At 39.0% G+C, this 12,398-nt stretch overlaps 1 protein-coding gene across 5 annotated transcripts in view; it reads left to right on the top strand.

The window, feature by feature from the left end:
• Window positions 1-12,398, top strand: part of KCNQ5 (potassium voltage-gated channel, KQT-like subfamily, member 5) — a 997,522-nt gene that overhangs the window by 953,369 nt on the left and 31,755 nt on the right. For 4 of the 5 annotated variants that reach the window (XM_006899395.1, XM_006899397.1, XM_006899396.1 and 1 more), the window contains one exon: window positions 1,957-2,065. The exons of the other annotated variant lie outside the window; for it this stretch is intronic. In XM_006899395.1, coding sequence (XP_006899457.1) covers window positions 1,957-2,065 — 109 coding nt within the window. The remainder of the gene's footprint in view (window positions 1-1,956; window positions 2,066-12,398) is intronic. 5 annotated transcript variants of the gene reach the window in all.

The following is a 12,398-nucleotide window of genomic DNA, read 5'->3' on the forward strand; positions in this document are numbered from 1 at the left end:
GAGAAGGGTGCAACAATGAATGAATGGAATTCCAAAATCTCTGTAGATGTTCATTGAAATGAAAAATAAACAAACTAAATTAAATTTTAAAAAATAAACTCCATAGAGAAAAGAAAGAAAAAAAAATATGTGCATCTCAATGAATGGCTCTCCAACAGCCTGTCAAGATTTTGAATCCGACCAGTATAGTTAGCAACATCTCTTCCTTTTGTGATTTAGCAGATGACCATCAAGGAGAACAAAAGGATACAAAGCAGTGTGCTTTCGTGTATGTTAGCTTTCTAAGAGGTTTGCACTGTGTAAAAATGATCCTCAGAGCCTATGTAGCTCATGTCTCTTGTGTGCTTTTAACACGACTTTTTAATTACAAAGATAATGCATGTTCATTGTAACAATTTTAGAAAACATACCTAAGCAAAAAGAATAAAATTATCCTTAAACCCAAACTGACCAATATATAGATCTTTTTCTTTAAAGTATTTTGAAATTACCTAATCATTTGTCTTTAACATATTTTTAACAGCTTCATACATAATAGTCCAAAATATGTTGTTATAATAAAAACCAACTCATAGCCTACATTCCAGAAGCTTTTCAGAAGCTATAAATTGCAATGCACAGGAGTCTGTATTTTAGAACTTGTTGTCAGGTGTCATCAAGTCGAGTATGATCTATAACGACCCTCTGAACAGATCTGAACCTTGTTCTATCCTGTGTTGTCCTCATACTTTCTGAGCCCAATGCAGCAGTATCTTTACAGGAGGCTCTGTCTTTATAGGACCAGATCACCAAGGCTTTTCTCTCAAAGATCCATTGCCAGTTCAAACGAACTTTTCAATTAGTGTTGGAACGTCTAACCACCATGCAACCAGACCTACTAAACATATAACCTACTACCAGAATGATACCTGGTTTTCAGTGGTTTTTGTCATTAAACTTAATAGCTGTAGTATTAAAGGCAATACACAACAAGAGGTAGCTTAGACCTTGTAATTAATTAATGACAGTGTTATAAAGCAAAATGTCTATGACTGATTGTATTTAAAAAAACCAATATAATTTGTAAATCTTCACTCAAAAAAGAAAGAAAAGAAAATAGCTACAATATCTATTTCCAGTTTAAAAAAATTGTATAAAACACAAAGTGCATGTATAAAACTCATGTATATGAATTATCATATGAAAATATAATTAAAAAATTATAATAAATGAATCAGTGTTAAATATGGCAAAAGAAAGAAAACAAAGCTATAGGGATGATTTGCTTTTTACTAACTTTATAAACGTTCCTAATTTGATAATTACTCTAACCTTTTCAAAAGCCTCCTTTTCTAAAATTTTCAATTCATTTAAAAGTAAATTTGCTCAGTGTAGGAAGAATTCATTTTCTTATCCAGTCTGTAATTCTGCTTTCCCCTTTGCCTTTGCTGTCTTAATTAAGCAAGCTCTCTCCTCAGCTCCTGTGTCTAGTAACTCAGAGTCTGGCTGCTTAGCTCATCTGTTCAGGGCTTGGGGCTAATGGGGGCAAGGTCAGGGGATTCAGTCTCTACATACACAGGCCAATTAGTTAAGTGGCCAAAGATACTTTCCCTAGCTCCAAACAGCTGTCATTTAAATGGCAAGCTGATAGTTTCAAAAGAAACTGGGCAGAAGATCATGGGTGGATCAACACAAATCCATCAGCGCTACTGCAAAGACAGTGTGTCAATAGCTCCATCTTCCCCTGGAAAACATTTCAGAAAGGACTCCTGTCAAATAACATCAAATTGGTGAGGTTGTAGAAAAAGAAGAAAAAAACAATACTGGGAAAAACAATTGTCTCGACTCAGACCTTGTACATATCTGGGTTTATAAATTCAGTCTGTGAGATCCCACTATTCTTATGTGAGACAAATTCAACCACTTGTTTTAAATTGCTGGCAGTGTTGTTACATAACTGGCACTTTTCTCTTGCAGCTGACACAGCCCTTGGCACTGATGATGTATATGATGAGAAAGGATGCCAGTGTGATGTATCAGTAGAAGACCTCACTCCGCCACTTAAAACTGTTATTCGAGCCATCAGGTTGGTGAAAAAAAAAAAAAAGAAGAAGCAAAAAACCCACAACCACCATTTCTTTTATTCTTTGATAAAAATGACAAAAATAACTCAGAGACTTAGTCTAGGGTTCTTTGAATTACTGCCTTGATAAGCACTTTTACCTACAGGTAAATCTTCTGAAATAATTACTTGCTCTTTTCCTACTCATCCCCAAGCTATTAAATTCTAAAGAATTTTTTAATACAAAATTCTGCTGTGTTAAGCACAAAGTATGTGACAAAAGGTGGGTGAAATTTGAAAATCCAAGCTATGCCAGGGAGATTACATGAGAATTGCCTTGTCATGTGAATTTGCTACTTTAAGGACATTTAGAGACATAATTAGATTTTTAAAAATTATTCTCATAACTTGGTATTCCATTCCATGTTTTGCATTTTAAGACCAAAAAAAATTGTGTTGAACTTCTAGGTTATTTTAAAGTGGGTTGAGTTCTAAATATGGGAGGAGAGGAGAAGGATTTTGTAGTGACTTGCTCTTTGTGTGCTGTAATATATGCCAATCTCAATATGCTTCCTCTACTCATGGCTAAGAGCTCTGAGATAGTCAGCTCACATATTTACTCAAACCAGCTTACATATTTACTCCAATGACCATACCACCACCACTTTTAAAAAAATCCAGGTTCTTTCTTAAACTAATTGCTGCCTGTTCAGCTTGTCCAATTCAACCCTTTTGGGAGAATTTGTGACTGTCAGAACATTGGACGACTGTATTAGAAATATCTCTGATGTTTCAGCTTTTTATGCCAAAACCAAAAACAAACAAAAAACCCAAAAAACACACACTCCAGGAAAATTTTACCAATATAGTTATTCAGATCCTTTTTATAATCCCACATGTCAGTATGATTGATTATTTACTTCCATTTCCAGTCAAGTTAACCATTGCATTACTCTGTGATTGGAGCTGCAAGGAAGCAAATATAGGTTGTAACTATTTCAATAAATGCTTTAAGGGGCAAAGGAGACCCTGATATGAACAACATATGGGTACTTTAGAAGATGTCTGAAAATCAGTTGTACCAGGAACCAAAGTGTTAAGAAACTGCACTACAGTCCCAAAGGCAGGCAGTTCAAACCCACCAGCTGCTCCACAAGAAAAGGGTGGGCAGTCTTCTTGTGCGATTAACTGTCTCTGAAAAACCACCAGAGGGTCAGCCATGGGTCAGTTCCAACTCGGTGGTACACAACAACAACAACAAAGCCCAAGTACTTCCGACCATAACCCACATGAAATCAACTCTGGGCTGTGGGGGATGATACTTTCCTATTTGCCCCTGAGAGTCTCCAGATTATGCCTCTTTGTAATAAAAATTGTTCAAAATACTTCTTGTATTTCTCAAAGTGTCATGATTTAAACAACTGATACTATATGGTCACCCTTGTGCAAAGTAGGTCTCTTGGGTATTTTAAGGCCAGAAAACCCAAGGATTGAAGCCTGAAGCTATCAGTTGAGGAAAGAAAAATCATCTAGAACAGCATTGTCTAACACAGTGGCCACTGGCTACCTGTGACTTCTTAAATTTGAATCAAAATTAAACAAAATTTACAATTCTGTTAATTCATTGGAGTATCTATCTTTCAAGTGTTCAGTCAGGACTTCCTGCACTGCCTGAAGAAGATATAGAATGTTTCCTTCTTTTGTAGACAAGTTCTACTGCACAGGACTGGTCTAACTGTGACCTTGAAATTTTCACATACAACAGTTATATCAATCAAAGACCCTAAAGTAAAGATGGGGCAGTTCAATCCACAGATTAGCCTGACCTGCAACAAGTCCCACAAAATCTTACCTAGTGAGAGCAGATTAACTTTCCTGAAAGACATATTTAACTCAGTCGTGTGTCACTTCCCAAGACCTTGCAAAGCTTTATGCTTTTGCCTCACAGCCTATAAAAAGACTTTTGAGCTGCAAGAAAGAAAATGAAATAGATTTCTTCTGCTAGCTAAGCGCTTTAGCAGCTGCGTAAGATTTACTTTGTTATACCTCTCTCTTGAAACTTAGCTGATTTTTGTGAATCAAAAAAAAAGCAGCATTTCCTTGTTCTATAGAACTCTTTCATGGTTCTTAGTTGAACATAATTTCATAATAGATGCACTTAATAGTTTAAAACTCAAACTAAAAATCTTTGACTCAATATAGAACTTAATTTCTTAAGACTAGTCAAAACAATTACCGGTTCCAGGACTATTGAGTTTGTTCCAACTAGTCTGAAATAATGAATCTTTACCACCTCATCTTTCTCCTGCAGAACAGCTGTGGGTCCGAACAGGCAATCTTTTGATTAAAAGTCCAAAACAACCAACCTACCTACACCAGAGATCTTGCCATTACACTTAGCACAGTTAAAAAGGAGCTTGCAAATTTAAGACCCTAAATCTTATAAAAAAGGGACTTTAATCACATAAATCAGTTCAATATCAGTTGGCCAGATATTTTTTGCCAGCTCACTTTAAATAGAATTTGGTATGTATATTACACATTGTAAGTGTGTCTGTTAATACTATAAGCCTATTAATTGTTTCTAAAATAGCAACTTTGGGCATTTTCTTTGTTGTGTTTTCATTATTTATAAATTTAATATGAATGTTTGAATATTCCTTTTCTATTTCAATAGTTCTTGCAATCATAGTTTCTCACAAGAGCTAGATGAAAATTTATACATATTTCATGTAAAGAATGAAAGTTTAGAAAATAATATTACAGTCACAAAGAGCAAAGTCAGAATACTTGGTTTGTATTGTTAATATTTATTAGGAATTTCCATTTTCTAGTTACTTTAGAGAATAAAGATTTCTTGGGCAAGGAGATGATTTAGTCAACTCTGAATTTGTGTAGATTGTATTACTTAAATTAACTGTAAGACTTTTACAAAATTAATGGTACTACTTTTTATAGTTTAAAATGAAAAATAATTATTAGACCATTTCTAAAACATTGGGGGAGGATTTCTCAGAAGAAAATGTCATTTATTTTTTCATGTATTTTTTACAGATTTACCACAGTTTTTCCTCAAAAATTATGTTTTGTGAGGCTACCCAATGTAGCTGGAAATATGTTTTCAAAATTGATTTCTGGTAATGGAGTTTGTAATAATGTTTTTAAAACCTCTGTAGCCTAGCTTAGTTATTTGGTCCTGCTACTAACAGAGAAGGGATCTCTGGTGGCCTAGTGAAAAGAAGCTATGCTTACAACCTGAAGGCACATGGTTCAAATCTTTCAGCTGCTCTGAGGGAAAAAAGATGGGCAATCTCCTCCCAAGAGATTTACTGCCTCTGAAAACCCACAGGAGGGTCAACTAAGAGTAGACTTTGATGACACAGTATATAACGACAATTACTGGGAAAGTCAGGTGTTATAGAATATAGGCCATTGTTCTGGTAACCTAAAGACAGTCAGTGTGAATTCACCAGTAGCTTCTCAAGAGGAAGATGTGCAATCCCTCACCCCACTCGCATGTCATTTACAGGCTCTGAAAACCTGCTAGAGGGTCAGCTGTCAGTTCATTCCAATTCCATGGAAATAAGTGAGTGAGTGAGAATAGAACTCTGGTGACCTAAGAGGTGTTCTTCTAACCCAAAGATGGTGCCTCTCTAGAGGTTCTAGTCCACCAGTGTTTTGTAAGAGAAAAATGAACGATCTCTTCTTGTGTCATTGACAGAATAAAAAAGTTTTATTTTTTCTCAGTGTTTGTTATTGTTGTGTGCCATTGGGTTGCAACTGACCAGTAATAGACTCTCCAGCGAGTTTTCAGAGATAGTAAATCTCATGGGAGGAGATTGTCTCCTTCTGCAGAGCAGCTGGTGAATTTGAACCACATACCTTCAGGATTGCAGCGCAGTTTCTTTTCTTGTCACTAGGCCACTAGAGATCCGTAGGGACTAAAAATCAGAATTCAGACTATCAGTTTTAGGAAAAAGTTTTCTTTGTGTGTCAGTCTGAAAGAAGGTCCTTGTCTCTCAGCTTCTACTGATGATTCTGTGGAGAGCGCCATGTGTCTTGGAATCTGTGTGACCCAATATCTCCTCCACTTCTTTTTCAATCTCTTTTGTATTTCTTTTTTCTTAACCTGTTTGTTCTTTTTTGTATTTTGCTTTATTAATTTTAATGAACATTTACAGATATTTTGACTTTCCATTCATTCATTGTTGCACTTTTTCCTCTACCCCCACCCCGCCCCAGTTTGCTCCTCTCCTCAAAAAGCAAAAGATAAACTTCTTCATTGGTATGCAATCTCCCTGCCCCCTGCCTCGCCCCATGCCCCAAATGCACTCCATTATGCAACCTTAATTCTGGATTCCTGTGATAATCATAATACCCTATCATATATTGCTTTTAAACTGTTCTATCCCTCATCTGTTTCAATGCAGTATACATAATCTATCCAGTTTTTCTCAGTCTTACCCCAACCCTGATGTCAGTGCCATTCTACAAGAGTGGCACTATGCAGTATTTGTCTTTTTGTGACTGAGATATTTTACTCAGCAATATGTCCTCCACGGTCACCCGTTTTGAATAATATTGTATGGGTTCCTTGTTTTTCAATGCAGCGTAGTATTCCATTGTGTGAATATACCACAGCTTCTCTATCCATTCGTTCGTTGACCCCAAATGCATGTTATACTAACCCTGCCTCATTAACACAACAAAGAAACCTCTTCCAAAATTGGAATTACAGTCATAGAGATTAGGATTTAAAATCCATATTTGAGAAAACACAATTCAATACTAATATCTTGTTGAAAACTCAATTCAAACAATTTGAGGTTTCCTTTCATACACTCAAAGAAAGTAGCTTCTAACTGGAAAGATGAAAATATTGGATGGTGGAAGATTCATCAACAATCTGCATTATGCAGATGACACAACCCTGCTTGCTGAAACTGAGGAGAACCTGAAGCGCTTGCTGCAAAGGGTCAAGGACTGCAGCCTCCAATATGGATTGAGGCTCAGTTTCAAGAAGACAACGATTCTCACCACTAGAACAATTGGCAAGATCAAGATAGATGGTGAAGAGATTGAGATGGTTCATAGCTTTAGTTTGCTTGGCTCCACAGTCAACACTCTTGGCACCAGTAGCCAGGAAATTAAAAGGCGCATTGCCATGGGAAAGTCTGCTGTTAGGGACCTCTCCAAAGTACTGAAGAGCAATGGTGTCTCTCTGGAGACTAAGGTGCGTCTTATATAGGCCACGGTCTTTGCTATCACTTGTTACGCATCAGAGAGTTGGGCAGTGACTAAGGAGGATAGAAGGAGAATTGATGCCTTTGAGCTGTGGTGCTGGAGAAGAGTATTGAGGGTACCATGGACTGCTAAGAAAACAAACAGATTCATACTGGAAAGGGTTAAACTGGGCAGCTCCCTGGAGGCAAGGATTCTGAGGCTCCATCTAACATACTTTGGACATGTTGTAAGGAGGGACCGGTCCTTGGAGAGGGACATCATGCTGAGTAGGGTGGAGGGACAGTGCAGGAGGGGAAGGCCCTCTATGAGGTGGATTGATTCAGTGACTGGGGTAATCGGGATGGGTATATCAGAGACAGTGCAATTGGCACAGGACAGAGCAAAGTTTAGGGCTGTTGTACACAGGGTCGCTATGAGTCACAAGCGACTCGACGGCACATAACAACAACAACAACAATAATATTTGGAAGCAGGAGCTTCTAAAAGAGCTTGCCTTCAGAAACCTTATGAACTTAGAGAAACAATGAAAGTTTTACAAGTGTTCAGGTATTTCGTTTGTAGGGTCGCTATGAGTTGCCTATGACTTGATGGCAATTAACAACAACAACAACATATATAATAATATAAATTGGGGAATTGTTGTTGATTGCCTTTAAGTTGAGCACAGCTCATAGTGACCCTGTGAACAAAAGGCCTGAAGCACCTCTACAACTATCTACATTTATCAAAGTTCATAGAGTTTCCAGAGGCATGTTACTTAGGAAGTGGATGCCACTCCTGCTTCCAAACCTGTCATAGTATGTTATTGTTGTTATGTGCCATTGAGTCACCTGCGACGTATAGCAACCCTATTTACAGCATCTCTGAACCCTTCCCTGTCCTGAGCTAGTCTCACTAATTCTGACACATCAACACCCCCCCTTTGCCCCAGTTACTATATCAATCCATCTCATCTGGGGTCTCCCTCTCCTGTGCTGTCCCTCCACCCTTCTGAACATGATGTCCTTCTCCAAGAACAAATCTTTCCTGGCCACATGCCCAAAGTAAGTAAAGCAGAGCTTCAAAATCCCAGCCTCCAGGGAGAGACATGGTTTCACCCTTTCCAAAACAGACCAATTTGTTTTCTTGGCAGTCCAAGGGATGTTCAAGACTCTTCTCCAGCACCACAATTCTAAGGCATCTATTTTTCTTCTATCATCCTTACTTATTGTCCAACTGTCTGAAGCTTAACAAGTAATTGAGAAGACTATGGCCTGGATTATGGCACCTTTGTCTCTAGACCGACATCGTTGCTCTTCAGCACTCTGGAGAGATCCATGACAGCAGATTTTCCCCTATGCAATTATTTGATTTCCTGACTGCTGGTGTTAAGAGTGTTGATTGTCAATCTGAGCAAGCTGTAATTGCTAACAACCTCAATCTCTTCTCCATCTAATATGGTGCTGCCAATTGGCCCAGGATGAGAATCTTTGTCTTCTTGATGTTGAGCTTTAATCCTTATTGAAGACTACAGTCCTTGACCTTTTGTAGCAAGTGCTTCAGGTCTTCTTCAGTTTCAGCAAGCAAGGTTGTGTCATCTGCATATCATAGGTTGTTATTGAGTCTTCCTCCAATCTTGATGCCACACTCCTCCTCATAAATTAATATATTATAATATACATAATAATGTAATATAAATTGGAGAATATAAATAAATACTGTTGTTGTTGTTGTGTGCCATCGAGTTGCTTGCGACTCATAGTGACCCAATGTACAACAGTCCTAAACCCTGCTCTGTCCTGCCAAACTCATTGTGCCTACACACCCATCCTGATTACCCCAATCACTGAATCAGTCCACCTGATAGAGGGTCTTCCCCTCCTGCACTGTCCCTCCACATTCCAAAGCATGATGTCTCTCCAAAGACTGGTCCCTCCTTGCAATATGTCCGAAGTATGTCAGATGAAGCCTCAGAATCCTTGCCTCTAAGGCGCAGCCTAATTTAACCCTCTCCAGGATGAACCTGTTTGTTTGCTTAGCAATCCATGGTACAGTCAGTACTCTTCTCCAGCACCACAGCTCAAAAGCATCAAATTTCCTTCTATCTTCCCTAGTCATTGTACAGTTCTCTGATGCATAACAAGTTATTGCAAAGTCCATGGCATGGATCAGGCGCACCTTTGTCTTCATCATAGAAGGATATAAGCTTTCTGCCTCCTCTAAGAATTATAGCCTAGGAGAGCTGATGGAGAATCACCATGAGCAGGAATTAGCTTGATGGCAGTGGTTTTGATGTTGGAAGTTCAAACAGTGAAGAACAAAGATGGAACAATGAGGATGTAAGGGCATGATAAAGGATGAGAAGGTCCTTTGCAAATGGCAAAAAAAAGGAGGCTGTCAGTGATTTTAGTAGACAGGAAAAGGATTGAAGCCACATTGTAAGCAGCACACGTTCAAGAATTATCTATCCGAAACTTTCACTTTAATATGAGCACTGGTGAGGTGTCAAGAAATCTCTTTACAACTGGTAGAGACTCTTTGGCTCATCCAAAGTAGCTCAGCTCTGATCTGCGAAGGTAAGAACCACTGCTGTCATTTTGTGAGATGGATATGGCAATTTAGCCTCACAGTAACCCCAGGCCGAAAGACTTGATCTCCCTATTCTCTTGTCCTTTTGGACGTTCTTTTCAGAAAAGGCACTTTCTTCCATCTCACTTTATACCTCAGACAAGAATGTTCCAAGAATAGAGAAGAGGCCCATGTTTGCTGCTGAGGGCTTTGTTCAGTCTCCAAGCTGTTTCATCGTTGCCAGCTCCCAGTGTTGCTGATGGCATCTCTGCTATTTTAGCCGAGGTGATGAGTCTCTGTTTGCAAGTCACTGAGAAGACATCCTTGACAGCCAAGTGGATGACTTGCTGAAGGAAAGGATGCTGCTGGAAGAACATTTTATGGATCATTTAGCACTTTTTTTTTTAAACCAGCCAATATATTCCCCTGGGATATTCCTTTTGTTTGTTTTTTGGTTTGAGGACAATTACTTGTGGCCACATTCTGCTCCAAGGCTCCAGTAAAGTAGGGCTTGCACTAAAAATACATTTAATTCATAGAATTTGTTTCTTAAGATTTTATTTGGTTATAATTTAAAATAACTCTCCTGTTCAATAATTTACTTTTTCACTTCAGACCTTGCATTTAACTAGGACTCTCAGCTCTTAAGAAGGCAAAATTCCCAAATTCAAGCTTACTGGAGTCCTAATGTTGTGCTTGGTTTTTTTTATTCTTCAAAGGAGTGCCTGAGTGGTACAGTTAAGCTGTAGGCTGCTAATTGAAAGGTCAGAGGTTCACATCCACCAAGGGGCACCTGAGAAGGTCTGGTGGTCTACTTCCAAAAACCCAGCCATTGCATATACTTGTGGAGTCCATTCTACTCTGACAACACATGATGTCACCATGTGTCAGAGTTAACACTATGCAAACCAACTCTACTCCAGGGATTGTGGTGCTGGAGAAGAGTGCTGAATGAATGTCCACCCCATGGACAAACAAACACATCTTGAAAAGGTGTAGCCAAGGCGCTCCTTGGAGGCAAGGATAGTGAAGCTTCATCTCACGTACGTTGGGCATGTTTTAGGAAGAGCCAGTTCTTGGAAAAGACATCATGCTTGGAAAAGCAGAAGGTCAGTAGAGGAGAGAAAGATCCTCAACAAGATGGGTTAACACAGTGTCTCTAGTGACGGGTGAGATGTCAGAGACGGTCAGCATGGCACGGGTAGGGCAGGGGTTAGATCAGTTTTCATCTTTTTGCTGTGAGTCGTAGTCAACTTCATGATATGTAACAATAGCAACAACGTTCCAGTGGGGGAGGAACTGTGGCTGCTGACTTCATCCATATGTCTTAAGCCTGTGCAGTAGGGCATTTGCTTGCTGCTCAGATTATACACAATGGAGCTAATTAACATGTCTATTAAGAGTTGAAGGCAAGAAAATGAGACAGGCCCATGTAATTCCTAGGTTTTTTTAGTGACTACCCAGTCTTCAATGAAAAGGAGAGTGGAGGAATCTTGGACATATAATTCTGAAATTTTTTCGTGCAGGGGGTTCATTCTAAATACTAGGTGCCATCAAGCTGACTCTGACCCGTGACAGCCCCTGCGATTCTGAGGGTGACTGTGCTCCATAGAGTCCAAGGCTGTGAGCTGCAGACAGCCAAGCCCTTCATCACAGGTGGACTGGGTGGGGTGGTAATACCAGCCATTCAGTTAGTGGCCAAATACTTAGCCATTTGGTGCCACTTTGGCACTCCTCAATTCTGACTATATACAAAGATATAAATCTGTATTGCTGAGTCATGCGTATGTATAACACACGCAAACTCATTGCCATCGAGTTGGAAATCAACTCATAACTGACCTTCCAGCAGATTTTCAGAGACAGTAAATCCACAACAAGAAAGAGACTTCCCAGCTTTCTTCTAAGGAGCAGCTGGTGGATTTGAACTGCTTGTCTTTGGGTTGGCAGTGCAACTCCTTACCCACTAAGTCACCACAGCTTAATACTTCTTCCAGACAAGTAATTCACATGCTTTTAATAATGAACTAAACCTCAAGTTTAGTAGCCTTATTTGCAGAATTTTGAATTTTTTTCTGTGATCAATAGTATCCCTTAACCAATTTCAAAAGAAAATAAAATAAAAAGAGGATAGGCTGCCTTTGTGGTGATTCAATGAACAAAAAACTCTGAACCATGTAAAGAAGGAGCCCTAGGATCCTTTTTCTAAGCCATAAAAAAAAAAGATACTAAATTTCTTGTAGGGGTTTGAAACAAGGCAATAGAATGTTCAAATATGGAGGTGTGGGACAGGGAATGTGTGTCAGTAGAGCAAGGCAGCCCAGCTCGCTCAGCATCAAGTAGGGAAAGGGTAGAGGGGTGACAAGAAACATATCCACACAAAAGAACACGAGCTGAGAACACAGAGGGGCTGTTCAGCAGCTTTAAAAAGACTTAGCATTGATGCCTTTGAATTACGGTATTTGCAAAAGGAAATATTGAATATACCATGGACTGTCAAAAGAACAAACACATCTGGGCTGGAAGATGTGTGATCCTTTGAGGAGAGCGCAGTGAGGTTTTGTCT

The sequence above is a fragment of the Elephantulus edwardii genome, unplaced genomic scaffold, assembly GCF_000299155.1.
Source record: "Elephantulus edwardii isolate Elephantulus edwardi_28Jun2011 unplaced genomic scaffold, EleEdw1.0 scaffold00255, whole genome shotgun sequence".
Lineage (NCBI taxonomy): Eukaryota > Metazoa > Chordata > Mammalia > Macroscelidea > Macroscelididae > Elephantulus > Elephantulus edwardii.